This window comes from Anguilla anguilla, chromosome 1 (genome assembly GCF_013347855.1).
Source record: "Anguilla anguilla isolate fAngAng1 chromosome 1, fAngAng1.pri, whole genome shotgun sequence".
NCBI lineage: Eukaryota > Metazoa > Chordata > Actinopteri > Anguilliformes > Anguillidae > Anguilla > Anguilla anguilla.
Genome location: NC_049201.1, coordinates 59,786,187 through 59,805,313, shown reverse-complemented (window position 1 = coordinate 59,805,313; position 19,127 = coordinate 59,786,187). Strand labels below are relative to the sequence as shown.

The 19,127-nt window shown below is 41.1% G+C and overlaps 1 protein-coding gene across 1 annotated transcript in view; it reads left to right on the top strand.

The window, feature by feature from the left end:
- The first annotated feature begins 375 nt into the window (after nucleotides 1-375).
- Nucleotides 376-19,127, top strand: part of LOC118226079 (exostosin-1b-like) — a 65,482-nt gene continuing 46,730 nt past the window's right edge. Inside the window, exon 1 of the mRNA XM_035415356.1 lies at nucleotides 376-2,245. Within this exon, the coding sequence (XP_035271247.1) occupies nucleotides 1,293-2,245 (953 nt within the window). The 5' untranslated portion in view covers nucleotides 376-1,292. The remainder of the gene's footprint in view (nucleotides 2,246-19,127) is intronic.

Below are 19,127 nucleotides of genomic sequence, written 5' to 3'. Positions count from 1 at the left end.
TGCTAATTATTTATGATTTATTTTAGCATCATTTATTTAGTTCATTCTGTTTAGATATTCTGCCGTTAGCATATGGCATGATTTTAATACAAGATATCCTACATTCATAGCTGCTATATTCCAGCAAAACTTTCATAATGTCATGACAATAGTGACATATAAAAAAAAAAATAAATAAATAAAAATAAACCAGTCAAAGCCCACAGTATCTACTTCACATTACATCCAAATGGGTCACTATAAGGTATGTCGCTTTAAAACACGTTTAGGGAGGTTCAAGTTGTGAATGGTTATAGCGGAAGCACCTCCCTTTCAGGATGTGACGAAGACCAATCGGAGAACGGAGTGTGCAATGACGGGTTGTACGTCACTGCCGTCGTGTCTGGATTGGAACATTACAGTGTAACAATCGGAAAAGCTAAGCATTTGGTAATTGGACACACGGGTAAAGGAATCTTGCAGTTAACAAATACTTTGTATTTTCGGATTCATGCTTTGTATTTGCTTTCGGGAAATTCGATAAATTATATCTTTTTAGATTGTATGTATATCAACCGGGTGATTAAGATATGAATTTGTCTACATTTATGTGCGTCGAGATAGGTTTGTTTTTCACATATAAGAGAAATGCAGGGATTCGTACGGCTTGAGAGGATAAACTACGACACTCTTCACATCATCCAGCTCTAACAAGAGGCATTGAAAAATTAAACTCGTAAAAAACCGAGCGAAACCAGATGATTTAACTACTGATCGCTGGATGTTTACTAAATTGGTTGCATCAAATATTACTCAGACTGCTTGCGACTTTATCAGAAGTGTTGGTCTTGTATGTGCTCGGCAAGGCACCTTGAGCCCCTTGGCAATAACCGAGTGAGTAGGCTACTTGGTCCTGGATGATTGCGACTGGCTTCACGGAAGGAAAGGGTGTTGAAGGCGCATCTCAACTTATTTGAAACAGACAGAAAGTGGGAGAAACACAGCGGGGTCCCGCTGAATCAGACTACTCACCTGGATTGGGTAATATATTGCCACCTTGCCTTGCGAAATACTGTAGGCTAGTATAGAATGATAAATAAAAGAGGGGAAATAGATAATAATTAAAGTCGCCCACATGCGCTGGATCAATCGTTGGATTGGGGAACGGAATCAGAAGAAGGTGGAAGAGGTGAGTTCAAATTCCTTACAGGCTGGTGGAAGATGGCGGAGCGGTGCTGCCGGAGGTGGTGAGAGCGAAACTTCGGGGCGCCTTGGATTTATTTGCGAACATCTCGATTCGGACCGTAGGACACATGCAGGCCAAAAAACGATATTTAATTTTGCTCTCCATCGGCGCATGTCTTGTTCTACTGTTCGTCTTTGGGGGTTTACAAGTCCCAACGTCCAGCAGGAATCCAAGCCGGCGAGACGACCACAGCCGCAATGGATATCACCCGGATCATCCTTGGCCACACTTTTCGGACCCTTTACTACCATTCGTTCCTTGGGATCAAGGGGATACCGAGGATTACAACATCCACATATCGCCGAAGCAGAAAAGAGAAATAAATTCGAGTGTTTACAAAGGCAAACGATGTCGCATGGATTCCTGCTTCGATTTCACTGTGTGTGAAAAGAACGGTTTTAAAGTTTACGTTTACCCCCAGCAGAAGGGTGAAAAGATCTCAGAAAGTTACCAAAACATTTTAGCGGCCATAGAGGGGTCTAGGTTTTATACATCGGACCCCGGGCAAGCTTGTTTGTTTGTCTTGAGTCTGGATACTCTAGACCGGGACCAACTGTCGCCACAATATGTGCACAGTCTAAAAACTAAGATTCAGAACTTGCATCTCTGGAACAACGGTAGGAATCACCTTGTATTCAACCTGTATTCGGGCACATGGCCGGACTACACGGAAGACTTGGGATTCGATATAGGACAGGCCATGCTGGCAAAGGCGAGCATAAGCACGGAGAACTTCAGACCCAACTTTGACGTATCAATCCCGCTTTTCTCAAAGGACCACCCCAGGACCGGAGGGGAACGGGGATATTTAAAGTACAATTCCATACCCCCTTTCAGGAAGTATATGCTGGTATTTAAGGGGAAGCGGTACCTGACTGGGATTGGTTCAGACACGAGGAATGCCTTATATCATGTTCATAACGGCGAGGATGTGGTTCTTCTCACTACGTGCAAACACGGCAAGGACTGGCAAAAACATAAAGATGCACGCTGCGACAGGGACAATGCCGAATATGACAAGTAAGTTGTAGTCCTGTTTTGGTGCAGTTATAAAGTGATTTTTTCGATCACCAACCCATGTGTGTCAGTGTGATAGGCCCATTTTGATTTTCTTTAGTTGATGCTTGATTTAATCTCTGTGTGGCATTCCGTTTAATTTTATAGCAATGGAACGGACAGACATTCACACAATGCTTCCTTTGTGTGGTTCAGTTAGCTATATCGAGCTTTCTATAATGCATTGTCAGTTTTTAAGAGAATATCACCACCAATAACCTCAATTTACGGGTTCCTAAAAAAATGACATTCCTTTAGAACCCTAGGTGGGCCTGTAGCTGAGTGCGAAAGTAGGATATATATATATATATCACAAAATGCTCTGTACCATCGTCATTTTGAACATTTTTCTCTTCCACAGGATGCGAATTTATACTTCGGTTAATATTTGCAGCCGAAGCTGACCCGCTAACTTGACCGTCACACTCTAGGCTACAATTAGGCTATGCAGCAGAACTCTTCTACATGTTGAACTAGTATTGGAATGTATTCGGGATTACTGTTATTTTGGGTACCAGTCAGGTCAAAATGATCCTCCCTCCCGATTCTCACGCTTGAGCCTTCACTCACCGTTTTGAAATACAAATGTTCAGTCTAGTTTGCTTATTGGTGTTTCAAAATCCATGGTTCCTTAAGTAAAGGTACTGCAACAGTAGCAGAATGCTGGAATTGGACACTCTCTGGTTAATATGCTTGAAGTAGAACATTATTTGAATAGGTTTAAAAATGAACTAATTTTCATTATTTTTAATTGACTAATAATTGCTGGTCCTCACTTTTTTAATTTTAGAATTTTCGCAAATTATTGTGTTCTTCTTAATCTGTGACATTTATTCATACATGCGGAGGGTTGTTCTCTCACTCATATTTTGAGTTGCTTCAGTTCCTCTTTTCCAAAGCATCCTTTCTGGTGTCGAAAGCCTACACTGAATATTCTTTGAAACCCTTACTGGACAGCTAAAACCACATTGTACACGTTTTACATGCTTTTGGACATACAGTAGGCTAGATGTAGTCATGTTATAGCTGGTAAACAGCAAAGGGAAGACACAACACATATGTGCTAACCATGCCCTACTCTTGTTTTATATTTTAGTACCACAAGCAAGGGACAGTTGAATTAAGATGGCCATTTTCTTTGACGAAGTTCAATGTAGCCATGTAGATGAAAGCTGAGTGTAATAGATGTACGTTGACGTATAGGCGTTGAGCAGCGTGAGTAACAAGGGAATGCTCAGTTGTCAGCGGGCAGATGAGGTAGTCATCGTTCCTGATTTAGCTGTGGTTCCCGGCCTGCATCAGGGCATGTGACAAAAAAAGGAAGCTTCATAGTTAGCAGTCCCAAGATGTAGAGGCTGTTTCCCAATACAGCATCTCTGCGATCTAACCCTGCATCGTCACCTAACAGCACTGTCATGGGGTCATCCTGACACAGCCAGGGAAGACCTATATGTTGCCAAAACTTGAGTGGATCCAGGTGACTCCTGTTGCATTTAAATGATGCAACCAGCTTGGAAGCTGGAAGTGTTTTTTTGTCCACACAAGCTTTAAGTTAATTATTGTATGTTTCAAATTTTTTAAAATATACAAATGGTAAACACAATTTAGCCAAAAATGTTCAGTATGCATGCTGAAACTATAGTTAATAAGACCTATAACCTAAATATTACAAACGGTGTTTGGATTTTCCTTGAGTGAAATATTCTGTTTATTGACCTTTTGATTGGCTAAATCTTAAAAAAGAAACAGTTTCTCTATGCTGTTTTGATTTTGTCCTAAATTGTTTTCATGATATAGGCCTAGGCCTGTTCGCTGAAGAGGTTGAGAGAAATGGGAAATATGCATTTATTCCTATAATTATTTTGCTTCAAAGCTTGTGATGCTGTTTGAATTTAAATTTATTATGTGCTCTTATGACAAATCTATAAATAATTCAGAATATTTAAGGCCAAATTTAGGATTTCTTCAAATTTAGCTTGTGAGAGGAATTAGTGAGACAGGATCTTGTAATGTTTATTTTACTCAGAATGTGCCAGTGTACAAAAAATAATAATGGCAAATCAGGATCGGTGTCACCACCTGCTGCATGACAGTTGATCTCTTGGGTTTCAACAGCTGTCAAGTTATGTAGGCTACTTGAACCTTCTTCTTTCTGGACATTTCACGCTTGTCACTTGTCATAGCCTGTCTCATCTGACAGTCAACATGTTTAGCTGTGCTTTGGATGCAAGAAAAAATAACAGCTTTAGTCTTAACAGCTACTGGATCAATGGGCTTTAATTCTGTCTTATGGGTTAATGATTTAATCAAAGTAATAAAAGTAATAAGTTCACTTCACAGGGCTCCCAATCTTAAATTCCACCTTCGCCAGTGCTTTGGAATGCCCATTCCATTCCATGTGTGGCAAGTGGTCAAGTGGAAAAAATGTGAATGTATTTAGTTTCTTCACCCTTCTTCGTTCTCTCTTCTCCCCTCTCTCTTCTTTCTTTTTTTTTGAATTGTCTTTACAAAACAGAAAAAGCTGTGGCCCTACCTTTCCCCAACTATTTATTTCTTCTAGAATGGCTTATGCTATATATTTAAACAATCAGTGGAATAATCTATTTTGGCAAAAATTATTGTTAATAATAGTGTAGCAGCGGCTATGGAAGTAGATGGGTGCCAACTTGTTGTTATTTACCTTTCCCATAATGCGTTCATGTAAATGCTTGTTAACTATCGATGGAATGTTGTGCATGAGGATGGCCTTTGGGCATTCCCAACTGATTGTTCTGGTCGGATGACAAACTCTGCCTACTAAATAAATTGGGAATGTTATTTCAGATCTGATTGGTCTCTCCCTCCAGATCATCCTGAGCAAGCTTGCTAGAGCGTGACATCTCGTTTTGGACTTTTCATATTATGGTCAATAAACAAAGCAACTGTCAGACAGGAAAAGATGATTGGCTCAAAGAAACAGGAGTAATTATTTTGTTTTGGTTTAAGTCTGAGTCATCCCCCATTGTAATCTTAAAAAAATGACCTTGGAACATCTGCGTTTATAGAACGCAGTCTATTTTTTCTTGTATTTTGGCTCTCTTTTTTCTATAAAAAAACAGAGAATCCTGCACCAGTGCTGCATTCTTCCTCCTATATCTGGGAGCATAGCGATTAAAATAAAATAAAATAATCCACTGTTGGATTATTGACAAGCACGTTCAATTTGAGAGCACAGAGAGCATCATTAGCATATGTATGTTTTGGTCATCTTGAAATGTAGGCCTAATTAATTCTGATTGTTTTGATTAGGCCAGAATAGGCAGAGTGGTAATGGCACTGCCCTCTGGTTCTAATACGAACCAATGGGCTCTTCTCTCAGATCTGTTCTGGGTCAACTCACTTGTTTGTGTTTGTTTGTGTGGTTGGCCGGCTGGGTGGGTGTATGTGTACAAAATGCATCATAATTATATGAATTTCCTTCTGCTAACCGCCTTTATTAAAAGGGTCAGTGTCTGGTCAGTGATTAAAGGGGTGATAGTAAAATAATTCTTAGGAATTTCTTCAGAGTATTTCTCTTCTTTAAGCTGCCGTCACTCCCCTGCCCTCTGTCTCCCTTCTGCTGAGTTGTTTTTCCTCGGTGTGCCTGTATCTGTGATGTGAATGGACAGTTTCCTGCTGTCCTCTCCTCCCTCGGTCTCTGCTGTCATCCATGAATGCTGTTTGCAGTGGCGTCACTTTGGCCCTGTGACCGTCTGAATGAGGCAAAGGATGTCGGCCATCGCAAACTAGCTGATAAACTTGACAAACCACTGCTTTTCACTGAGGATATAATCGGCCTGTGGCAGCGTCGCTCGGATGCGATTTCTTTTTTTCTTAGCATACGCTCTTTTCTTGGGTCAGTCACGCAGCTCAAATTTTGCCAATCATTCATTTATCCGGCTGGATTTTATGCTGAAGCAATTTGTGCTATCGAAATACATCTGCGTGCAGCTGTAACTGCAGTGCAGCAGTGGGGAATAGAACCTGAAGCCTTCTGGATACAAGCCTGCTGTCTTAACCCACTGCGGCAACATTTCTATGCATTAACTGAAGGGTCACACTGTCAGGGTTATTTTAACTTGGCCATGGCCCAGCAGTTTAATGAGCCAATATTAGCACAGGAGTAGCAGACATTCTGTTTTTGAAATGCCACATCTCAGAAGATTATAGCTCTACTAGTTTGCATATGCATTTATTATTTAAAGAAGAAGCTCCATTTCCATTATATTAATATTGAAATGGTCACTTGTCAAGCGTGTGGGAATTCATTCCTCCTTTGAACACATTTTCCGTACTCAATAGGTGAAACTTATTCCATATTCCTGTGTGAAATATGAATAATAAACTCAAAAGTTGGAAAAGATGGGAGGGGGTCGGGGGTGGGGGGGTGGTGGGGGGATGGGGGTGGAAAATGTAGCAAGCAAATATAAACCTTTCAGAGCTCTTTTTTCCCTCTTCCTTCTGGTGCATAACTGCAGATGCTAACAATTACAGGTAGTATCAGTTAAGTAACTGTAAATTGTTACTGTAAAGTAATATAACTTAGAGTGCCATGGTTTCCTTGCTGTCTGTCTTCCTGTTCCACTGCCATTCACTGAGCTATGCTTCTTTTGTGAGCTTTTACCCTCCAGAAAGGGCTGTATTTTCTCCAAATGAGACCTTGAGGAGCTGTCAGATCTAATGCTTGGTAAAGGGACAGGTTTATTCTCTGGATGTGCTGCTTTTAAACCCCTGTTAAGCATTCCAGCCTGCAGCAATTTCTCCATCAGATTGAACGTTCCCAGAAGGAATGACCTCATGTGTGTGTGTCTGTCTGTGTGCGCTCGTACGTGTCAAAGTGCAAATTGGTGTCCTTGTGAAATGTTCATGTGCTTTCAGTTTTCTAAAGCACTTTAATATTCTTTTTCTTTATTGGCTAGCAAGAAGAGTTTTACAAAACTCTTTCTTTTACTGGTTATTTACTCAAAAGTTTTTCAGTGGATGCTTAGGTTGAGATACAGAACAGTACACACCTTTTTCCATGAAATTGGCAGACAAACTGAAATCATTTGCCATTTGTAACCGTTTTTAAAAACTTCTTATTTGGCTGTGAGGGACGTGTGTGGGGGGGTCTTAAGATCAAAATCTTTCTAGTTTGTGGCAATATTTTATTCCCACTATGTGAAGATACGTAATGTGCAACAGTTTGCTGTGTGATTTGCCCTGCTAGTGAATATCTGGTGCATGAGGCGACCAGCTCTATGTAGAATAAAATGGCTTCTTCTAAGCCTACACAATAAATCATCTCACTCAAATAAATCATAAGTGTTCATCTCACTAGTGTTCATGATTCAAAGCAGATTTAAGAACATTTTATGTTTGTTTTTTATGTGCCAGCTTATATTTGATCTATGAGTTTGCTTAATGCACTTTTTAGTATGCCCCAAGGGATGTTGACGATATGGTTGCAGCGTTGGTGGCCTATCGTGGTATTTTCTAGTGCCAACATCGTGATGTTTTAGAGGTATCGCCCAGCCATAGCACCATTGCATAATTAGCAAGCTGCCTGTACGAACAGAGGGGGAGCGAAATGTTGTTGGGAGTCGCATTAGGTGCGCAAATACTGATTGCCGGCAGCTAACTGCACATTATACAGCCTTCCAAAGGAGAAGAGTGTGAGGACTGGTTTGCTGCAAATAATATTTTTAGGGACACATACTGGCAAATGTGAGCCCCATCTTTGCTGGTGTGCTCCGCTCATTTTGCCACGAAGTGCTTCCTAAGTGGAGCACAGTACAATGCTGGCTTCACAGCAAGGCTGCTGTTGAAAAGAGGGGATCCGACTCTGGCTGAAACATGTATGGTTTAATCCCTGCCCAATAACTTATGGATGCCGTGTTCACTTTTAGAGCAGGAATTGTGTGGGAAGGAGATGGGAGAGGCGCTCCTGTCATTCCCGGGTCAGATAACCAATCAAGGCTGAGCATGTGGAAAAAAATGTGCAACACTCGCCCAAACGGGCCTCATTGATGGAATGTGAGGTTGCTGTACTCTCCTGTTCTGGCGGAACATTGGCGGCAGCCATGATGAATTATTTATTAACTGTATTTTATTCATGTGTTTTTCCCTTGCAATTTTGCAGCCTCCCCTTCATTTATTCTCCCTTTATCATAAGCCATCAAATTTCATTGTTATTATTTCCTGCTTTGTTGATAGAGTACAGTATCGTCTTTTTGTCAACCCATTGAAGTCATAGAACCCCTCCCCCCATTATTCAATGTCAGTTTTAATAAGAATTTCGAACAATGAAGTGATGCCTTTCAGCTTGCTTTGGTCTGGCAGAGGCTGATGCAACCTCCGTACATTCTGTCATACAGAAAAACATATTTTATTATTCACTTACTCTTAAAGCTGAAGGAAACTGTTAATATTAAAGCACTGGTATTCTCCAGTCGGTCCAGAGCGCACTGATCTAAAGGGAGGTCTCTTCAGGAGTACCGATGCCGTATGTAATTACCACTAATGAATGTGTAGCTACACAAGCCGAAACAGATGGGAGTGGCAGAACTATAATTTTTACATTCCTGCTTTAAGGTATTAAGTTCTAGGTAATGGACCACTTTCATTAAGTTAGGACGCCCTCTACTTAAGGGTGAGTGCTGTCATAGATATCGGCGGGTAGCGATTTTTTGACTGTGAGATTTGTAGTAAATCACTTGGATCCACATTTGAATGCTTATTAATGAGGCGAAAAATCCAGTTTTCTTTCTCATCAGTATTCATGAGAGACCCACTGAAATCCTTGTATGAAATTGCTAAGTCACAAGTGTTATTAATTTCCTTGCCTGAAAGTGCGACCAAGCCTTTTGCAGTGAGCCATTATTCATACAAAAAGGTGAGATTTGTTCAGTTCTTGGGGGCAGTGCATATTGCTGACTTAGTGCAGTGTACCGCAGACCAGCCCCAGGCAAGGATGGCTTATTATCTCCAACTTCCTGTTTCTGGGGAGCTGAGGCCCAGCTTGAGAGGTCTGGCTTATTGAGGATTTGTGCTGGTGGCCGATGGAGGTTTTGGGTGATTTTTGATCATGGCGGTCTGAAAAGGGTTTGTTGTTGTTGTTGATTGCCTGACATGGTCTGCCCTCCTGGAACTTTCGTCAAGAGAAAAGATTGGCCAGTGCTGTCCTTTGCACAAAGTATGATTAGCTAATCGTAACCAGGGTTTTCCAGTATCAAGCTGTTTAATTGTCTGTGTGCAGTTTGGAAATGTTATTTTCTTATATTTAGAAATGAATCATTTGATCCCAAGGGACTATTAATATCATCAGGATAAAGGGAAGTCTGTTGCAGAATTAGCCCCTACTAGAGAATGCTAGTGTAGGGCTAATGTCTGACTTCTCATCCACAGATGCTGAATTTACAGATAAGATATTCAGCTTTATACTTTGGGCATTGGGCGCTCAGTTTGTTCTCATTCAGGAATGAGCTCCATCGAAGACATTATATCACAGCAGTTGAACATCCCATTACACACTGGTACCTCACGCTTACAGAAACAGGTTGTGTGGAAGGCATACAGTATGATATATCTGTCCCGTAAGTAGAAAATCTATGGGGGGAGGGGGGTCTTCCGCATATGTGACTCACAATGGCTTCCTTTGGCCTGTGGGACAGAAGTGGTTCGGCTGCTGTGATGACTGTCTGCCTTGCTCTTGCTTGGCCCCATGGGGAACCACAGGGAGCCCTGGTTTCTTGCTCTCTCATTCTCTTTCAAACACTGTCACTCTGCTGCTCTATCACAAGAATGCGCAAGTTCGCCGTCTGTCCTGGCCTCTGATCTGTGCAAATAAACAGCAGAGTCGGCCATTTCTGTTCCTCCACCACACATCGGTCTTTGCTCGCTGATGTTTCCTGTTTTTTACTAAGAGAAAAATCAATGAGGAACATTTACAAAAGGAGAGGAAGTTTTTTTTATTTGGTTATGTAAGAGTGGATTTAGCCCCTGGCCTGGCTTTATTAATCAGACTAATCCCCTTAATGCCCCTTTCTTGCTGAGGATATGGATTAGTGGACAGAGCTTCTCCATGACTACGTCATGAAATGTAATACGAGTCATTTGTGACGTAGTCATTGGTCTGCATCACTGCATCATTTGGAGAAAAATGTAAATATGTCAGATTGCATAGGCCAGTTTTAAAAGCTTATACTTGCTGCCATCCTCTCTGCAGTGGTTTCAGTGTGCTATTTCCTTCAGCTTTGTTCACCTGGCAGATGTCCATCCTTGTTAATGATCAGCAGAGTCCCTCACTGCCATTCTCCATCTGTCACCAGTCCTGTGACTGTACCACGGTTACCGGTGATAGCTTTCAGAATGTGTGGACAACATCAGATTTAAGTAGCCTATTTTACTCCAGTTCCAACTGTTTAACATCATATTATGACCTAGATTTGTTGGAATAACAATTATTAATTATTGGATTCTTGAGATTCAAACTCTTTGCAAGCATAATACACCTGTCTTGAAAGAATAGTTTTTTTGTCATTGTCTTTTTGGGCCTTATCAGACACAGCTTCATACCAATGTCATATGCAGTACAGATCTTTCTGTAGAGCATTATTTACACTTGGACAATTGAAAAGGCAAAAAGAGGCCTATGTAAATTTATCCACGGGGGTAGTCTCGAATTTCTCCCATGTAAATTTGTCACTGGGGGTAGGTCTGATTTTTATACTATGCAAATTTGTCACTGGGTGAAGGCTTGCTTTTCCACTATGCAAATGTGTCCTCCAGGGTAGTTGGCTTTCCTCTGTGGGTATGTTTTTGTCTATTCATAACTTTTTCATTCTTTGAAGTTGACTACAGGAATGCTACAGTTACTAACACAATGTTGGCATATTTTCTTCAGAAACTCTTTGAACCTTGCAATACCATTGCAATGCTGTTCATACATTTAGGCTCAGAAAATGCAAGTCTACATTACCTTTTGTTTGTACACTATTTAACCTGGATCACATTACAATGAATAATTGAAATGTATTTAAGTATTTGAGTGTTGGGCAGGTTTGGTTTTCATCTGTGAAAACCGGGAGAGTGAAGGGAACAGACAGCTACATGGCATGTCATGTAAATCAGTGGAAGTATCGGGCTGAAACGGGGAGCTTTGCATTCCAGAGTCAGCACCTGTAAAAACACACCAGAAGCTTTTATGGCATGAACATTTTCCTTACATTTGGGGAAGTCATTTAACAAGCTGTCTCTTACTCCAACAACTTGTGTTCATCAGTTACTGTAACAATGCAATATCAATATCACATAACAATATCAAACGAGGGCCGTCTGGGTAGTGTAGAAGTATAAGCACTCGCCTACCACCGCAGAGATCCGGGTTCAATTCCAGCGGTACTTCCGGCTTGGTCATACATTCCTATGAACACAATTGGCAGTGTTCGTGGGTGGGAAGCCGGTGAGGGTATGAGTCCTGATCGCTGCATTAGCGACTCCTACTGGTTGGTCCAGCGGGGAGGGGCTTCCGGGGGAGATAGCGTGAACCTCCGCACGCGTTACGTTGTCAGGTGAAAAGAAGCGGCTGGTGACTCCTCATGTATTGGAGGAGGCATGTGGCAGTGAAACCTGCCTTGGTGGTCACCCTTGTATCATGGCCTCCTGTCTGTCCATGATGGCCACTTTTTGGCACTCCCTTTCACTTTTCTCTATATATTAAATGATGGTCACGTGCACAATGCAGCCATGCTGTTGCTTTGTCACAGGAGCTTTACTGATGTGTGTGATAGCCATTTGGCAAGGGCTGTGATGACTTCATTCAATTTATTTTTTTTAATAATCGGTTAATCGGTAAGGACATTGTTGGCTTACTTTGGGGTTTTTTTTTGTTTGTTTTTTTACTCATTAAGAATTAGATCGGTAAGGCTGATGCTGGCATACTTCAATGAATTCTGTTATTTCTATATTCTGTTATTTTTGTTACGTTATTTTTTTTATTAGTAATCCATGGAGTCACATGGCAACGTCTGTAGATAATCAACAGCAAGGTCATACAGCTTAAGGGCTGGGACAAGAAGAATTTGAGAGGAATCAATAAATCATGACAATATTATTGATAAATATCAATATTTTTTATTATTTTAATTTAAAATGTATTCAACAGTTAATTTCTGAAATACGTCTAGGGACACATCCTGTATTTGTGCCAGAGAAGAGCGACAAAGCATTAGTCACCACAACTAAACATGTGAAACTAGAATAAATCCCCATAAAATAGTATAAAATAACACATTCTGTTAAAGTATTCAGTTAAGCCATGTTCCATTTGCAGAGTTGTATGGTGGTGGTGTGAGGCTAAACCATACTATTCTAAATAAGTCACTCAATGTTCACCTCACAGAACGTTTCTTTATTTTTAAATGCAGTGAAAAGCCTTTGTATGACTCTTCCAGCATATCATTTTTCCAGTTCTGTTGCTCTCATATGACAAATAACCAATCACTGCTCTAAATCTAAATCGCCTCATCTTCAGATAAAATATTTTTGGATAGCATTAAAATGTGTGATAATTTTCTGCTGTATTATGGATGGTTAAATGCATTAAACGACATGATTCATGGTCCACCAGATGCTGGGATTTTACACTACATAGTACATTGTGTGGTTTACACCATCCCTGAGCATTTTCTTGGACCTCAAGAGAAAACATAATGTAATATTTAGGCTAGGAAACACACTGGTTAACATTAACGCTCGTATTGTGGTTGCTTGCTCCAGATCTTGATTGACAACCGTGAGATAACGATTTTCTTAATTTTTTTTTTGTTCTAGACCAGCATCGGGATGTACTGTACTGTAGGTTGTGGGGCCAAAATGGGCACTCGTTTTGGAAACCAAGACAAAAATATAGAAAAATGTATATAAAATACTTCTGAAGTATTACAATTTTGGAGAATTTGCTATGCAAGCCTACAGAATGAAAGGCAATATGATGAGCTGGCCTGGCTCCAGCTTTACAATGTAAAAAGGGTATAATGAGCCAACCTGGTTCAGGCTCTGCGGTGATGTGGGGTGTCCATGCGTCCTTGCTAGGGAGAATGCGGAGAGCAGAACTTTGGAACTGTCAGATGAAAGGGCTGATCCCTCAGTGGCTCATTAGGAGACACGGGGTGAGGAGAATACCTCCAGAGGTGGAGGTATTCTCAGGAATCTGTAATGCGTCGGGTGCCTGAGGAGAGGCAGGAACGTGGAATGCAACCCAAAGATCACAGCACCCTCTGTGACTCACAACAAGTTTAGCATCGAGTGTTATGGGAGGCTCATGAAATATGAAGCACTGCTGAGAGATGAAGAATGGGGGGCAAAATTGGAATTAAAAAGGAGAATATCGGTCTTGCCCATTCTCCACTGACCACCATCTTCCAACACCCCTCTTACCTCAGTTTGTGGTCTCAGAGCCACAGGCAAAATCCAAAATGAATCCAGCCTTCCTTTTGATGCCGAGATCTGATGGATGGGCCACGTGCTGAACGATCCTAGGTGAGCTTCCTCTTCCACAGAAGCCTATAAATTTTTTATTATTTTACAATTGCCAGCAGCTGGCTTGCTGGAGAGAAAGAAAGAAAATAAAAAGATGGACTGGTGATTTTGGATGAGACCCTGTGTAGAGATGTTGACAGTGGCATAAAAATAAATTGTGTTAATATTGTTCAGTGTCCTAAATACCTGCCGAATATTGTCCTTGGGAAATATAAATGAAGGTGAAGCCCTTTGCTGAATTTTCACCCATTCCTCAAGTCATCAAATTCATGACAAAAAATTACCTTTTTGTTTGCATTATTTGTGCACTGTAAACAGATTTTTTCTTCCTGAAGGTCCCCAAGTATGTTCTGAAGATGATTCATATAAAATTAGCGTTACATTTGTGCATAATTGCGTTTTAAACAGATGACCCACTCTTCAGTAAATATATGGCCTCTTTTTCCATTTTTGATATAGTGTTTAAGGAGATACTCTAGCTGTTGGCTTGTGTATAATGTGTTTTATGGGTTTTGATGCAATTCGTAATTATATAATTCTATTCTGAATAATTTTGATCATTATAATTTTCATAACCTTGTCTTTAAAGAAAGATTATGAGAGTCTTCATATGAAGCCGTGTTAAATACTGACATCTTACAAAAATAATTTTAGGCCTGTTTGCTGGTCTTGGAATATGTCTCTATCCTCCCTGAAAGAATAGTGAAGCCAGTTTTTATTTTGTTGTCTGCTCTTAAATCAGGAATAATCACAAAATCAGACTATTAAAACATGCAGAAATTGTATAACTAATTGGTTGGATGAATTGTCTCAGGATGGAGAAAACATTTATTTTTGACTTTTTGTTGAGATTTGCAGCAGCTTTAAAATCTGCAGACCGTGCCCGGAGAGTCTCTGCCTCTTTTACGACACGGCCATCTGCCCGAAACAGAGACGGATCTGCAGTGGACGGCTGTCGGGCGTGTCTGCAGCACGGCGCTGATTTCACGCTCTGCTCCCGTCATCCTCAAGGTTAACTTCACATGGAATGCTGAAGCTACTGCCCCCCCCCCCCCCCCCCCCCATCACCTTCTGCGATGCAGGCTAAGTGATACCATGTGTTTGCACTGATAAGGCCCAAATCCAGTATCTCTCAGCATTATACCTTTAATTACACTGCTGATAAGGCTGAAGCTCCAGCATACCCCACACTACTTTTCTCAAGTGCTGCTCTGAACTCAGGAGGGTGTGAGTTCCAGCTACCCACTGTGCCTTGCGCCTGTGTAACATCCTGCTGAAACTGCTTACAGACCTGCAATAATTACCCGGGGAACAGAAAGCGAAAAGGCAAAAACATAATCACACATTGTTTATTGTCTTTTGTTCAGTGAAATCTGTCTGGGGAAATGTAAACCAGGTTATTTTTGCCTCTAGGCATAGACACACTGCAGCTGTTTAAGATGTGCTACGAATGCAAGGCTACACTAGTAATGACTCCTGTCAGTCTTTATGGAGAATCCAGAGAGAAAAATATTGGTGGTGCAGGGAAGGGTATTGGGAAATGTGGCTGGATATCGTGGGCTTGATTATTTTGCATGCATTACATATTTTAATTTGGGTAAATATCCCTTGCTTTGTCAACTGCTTGCTGCTCAGGTATTGGTATGACTAACCAATCAGTGCCTGTTCTGATCTTATCCCCTCTCTTATAAACTGCTGATTGTGTATCACTGTCAAATCAAAGGTCAGTCAGATGACCAGAAGGCCAATTCTTGTCCGGTTGCCAAGAGTAGTGATGATTTTGATTAAGCGAATTAAGCCAGTCATGTTCTTTGTAGAACTTGATGACTGTTTGCCTTTTAAAAGTCTCCAAGCTCCCTAACTGTATTAACATTGCACAGATGTCGCTGTGCTGGGAATTTTGTGTAGCTACTCTGTGTTGTTTGTTAGTTTATAAGCTAGTTGGAGTGGATAGCATCAGATGTATTCACCTTGTTCTTTGTTTCACATTAGTGTTTAAAAAAAGGTTCCCAAGAAAGAAACTGGAAATAGTGGCATGGAACATATTTCTAAAGGCTAGCCTATCTACTACTCAAATCTGGACTTAACGTGTGAGGAGTACATGGAAATAACAATCCTGATGTAGGCTATTGTCAGTGCAATTATTTCTCTCCATAACTTTAATGGATGACAGTTAGCATTAGTGTTAATGGTAGTGCTAATGATTGCAGCCATGGTTATCTCGTATTTCTAGTGTTGCTGCTGCTCCTGCTCTCTTCATCTCCTTCCCTTCTCCCTTGTTCTTTCATAGCCCACCTCTGGAGACAAACTGTTCAAGGAGAGATGGAGCGAAAGCCAATTGGCTCACTTTTTTGGAGGACTTAACCAGCGTCCCTGCGGCTAAGCCTGTCTATAAATACAGCTCCCGGGCAAACGTCAGGGTTTGCTTGGGCTCATGCACATTTGAGCGCTTGTGTGTGCATGTGCCCGTATGTCCCTCCATTCCTGCTCTCCCTGGTTTTGGCTGTGCTGCTTAATTGGAAACGTGCTGTGAGCTTTCAGTCTTAGCTTAGCATTTGATCCCTCCTGGCTCCTGGTGCCTTTCTGTTCTGCTCTCCTGCCGTGAGTTCAGGGATGCGGCAGTTGAGATGTTATTAAAAGATTCTGCAAAGAAAGGGGGTTGGGGGCTCCTCTGTTAATTTGTGTGGAAGGTGTGGGGCGGGGGGCATGGCTGATGCTGATGTGAGAGAGTTTGATGCTCTGCAGTGTGTTCTGTGGCAGAATGTGAAATAATTTGTGAGTTTTTACTGAATGAACAATTAAGCCTTGCAGTTCATCTATTTCTGCAGTTAATCAAATTCTTTCCTTGTTAAAAGTGGACTAGTTGGTTCTCAGAGTCCGGGGCAGTCAACACCTGCCTAAACTGGCACTCATTACTGCAGTTCATGGACAGGCATGCATGGCCTGTCTACAGCAGACAGAAAGAAGGGCAAATGCATATAGCCAGCCTGTGATTTGGCAGGAGTCTTCAAAGAAGTCTGCTTGCTGAATAGCTGTAGGCTTGCTGATGTGGGCCTGTCTTGCAGCAAGACCTGCTCATTTCCATTCCTTTTCAAAGAAACAGAGGCTTGATCTTTGGTTTTTGCTCAGAGATGTACAAAGGTGAGCACAGTCTTATTTTGTACTCCCAGACGTATCAAAGCAAGATGGGTAATATTTTGTTTTGAGTGAACCAAAGCTGTAAATCTACAAATTTCCTCCTTCATACATAGTCCCAGGTTTCCAGTGGGACTGTAACCATCTTGACTTCATATAGAGGAATAATGTAGCTTTGTTTCTCTTGAAATGCTGCCAGTTTAAATAAAAATACAGTATTGCTCCAGAGTGACTTCAGAAAATCATGGTTGTTTTATCGCAAGACTTTGGCAGGAGATGGTCGACTGGATATATTGGGTCATGTTTTCTCCCTCTTTTGTGATCATCATGCTTGGCTTGAATGTTGTTGCATTTCTTGCTGATACCTAGTCTTGTTTGTTGAAATACAAGTACTTTTTGTGCACCCAGGGATCTGCCCCATAGTCACTTGTGTTATGTTGCTCTGGTACGGAAAAACGGTGTGAATATCGTGGCTGTTGTAAACAATTTATTGCAGGATAAATTAAGCTTACGAGTTGCGACAGTCTATGACTTGATTTGCAAGTGGAGTGGTGTTCAGACTCAATCCTGGTAATCCACTGTGAATGCTGGTTTTTGTTAAAACCATTATCTTGATCAATTAAGGTGACTAAGCATGTTTTATGTTGTAAAATATCTTTGTACTTTTACTTAAATGAATTAATTAATTAGTTAAAATGTCAGCCTATATTTAAATATTTGAAAAGCATAACCTCTTTCTAAATAAATCATTTGTCATATATTAAATTACAGGACATTAAAAGGTTGCTTTATTTGACTGATAACAAATCTTGGGATATGAATGTGTAAAGTTCATTCTTCCTGGCAGCCATAGCTATTTCTGACATAATGTGACCTTTGAATAAATCATCTGTCAGGAGACATTAAGTGTCTAATTAAGATGTCTTAACAGCTCATGACTATTCAGAGGTTGAAATTATTGTAGGAACTAAAACCAGTGTACACATTGGGTCCCCTGTGGTTGTGTGATCTACAAGCAAGCATATAAATACATGCCATGTCCACTTCTAGTCTGTATATTCACAGAGGAATGGGATTGGGACTTGTAAGCAGGAGGTTGTTTGTTCAAGTCTCAGTTCGGTCATTTGTTTTGAACTCCTGAGACGCTGTCCTGTAAGGCATCAGTAAATATTTAGCAACGGCTCTGGAATAAGCATTCTGTGGTATCATTGTGTGGGCACATTCTGAGGTCTCATAGCTAATTAAGTTGCTGAGGTCACCAAACCAGAAGGCAGGCAAGCCAGCCAATTTGCTAGTTTCTGGCTGGCAGTTGTGGAGTGCCATTTGTGCTCTGTATTTTGTTTGTGCATTTTCTCTAATCCAATACAGTGAAGTTGATTTGCAGAATTATAAAAATAATCTATCAGAGAAAAACATTTGCCTAGTTATGTAATTAAGAGCAATGTGGGGCCAGCCAGCACTCACAGCTCTTGAATGACAGTCCTGCACCAGTTAGTTAGCCAACCACACTGCTTGGTTGCCAGCTAACCCACCTCATCAACACTCAGTGAAATATTTGGCAGGCTTGACTTCTCCTTGGCAGCCTGGAAGTTTGCTGATAGATGGGGCTAGAACGAAAGAGGCTGTTTGCACACCTGTGCCTGTGGAAGAAGAGCCTTTTATTTCAACTGGATTAAAAGCTTCCCTAGCGAAAAGGCAACTACACACCTGAGCTTTATGTACATGTTAATAATTGTCCAAGCCTTTTATTTCATGCCATTTGGCTGTTTTGTTTCAATAACACCATGCCTCCCAAGCTCAGAAAAAATAGACTTGTTATATGAGTTGAGTATATATATAAGTTTTGTGAAGCCAAAGTCAGTAAGATTTTAAACGCTGGCATAAGGTTATTCTGTCTTCCTGCTCAAAGGTCTCCTTGAGATGTGCGCGTCGGGCATCATGGTCTAAAGGGGCAGATGAAGCAGCTGGTGCGGGCCCAGTTTAGCTCCGGGTGAAGCCCCCTGTATGCAGAGGTCAAAGCCAGAGAGGGCTGATGTCTGTGCAGGGAATACCACACTCATACCTAAAACTTTGTAGTCTAAACACAGCGGAGACGTCCTGCTGCTTTTCACAGTCCCTGCCGAAGGGAGATCAAAGCTGGGGAGCTGTTATTTTAACAAGGTGACCACTCGGC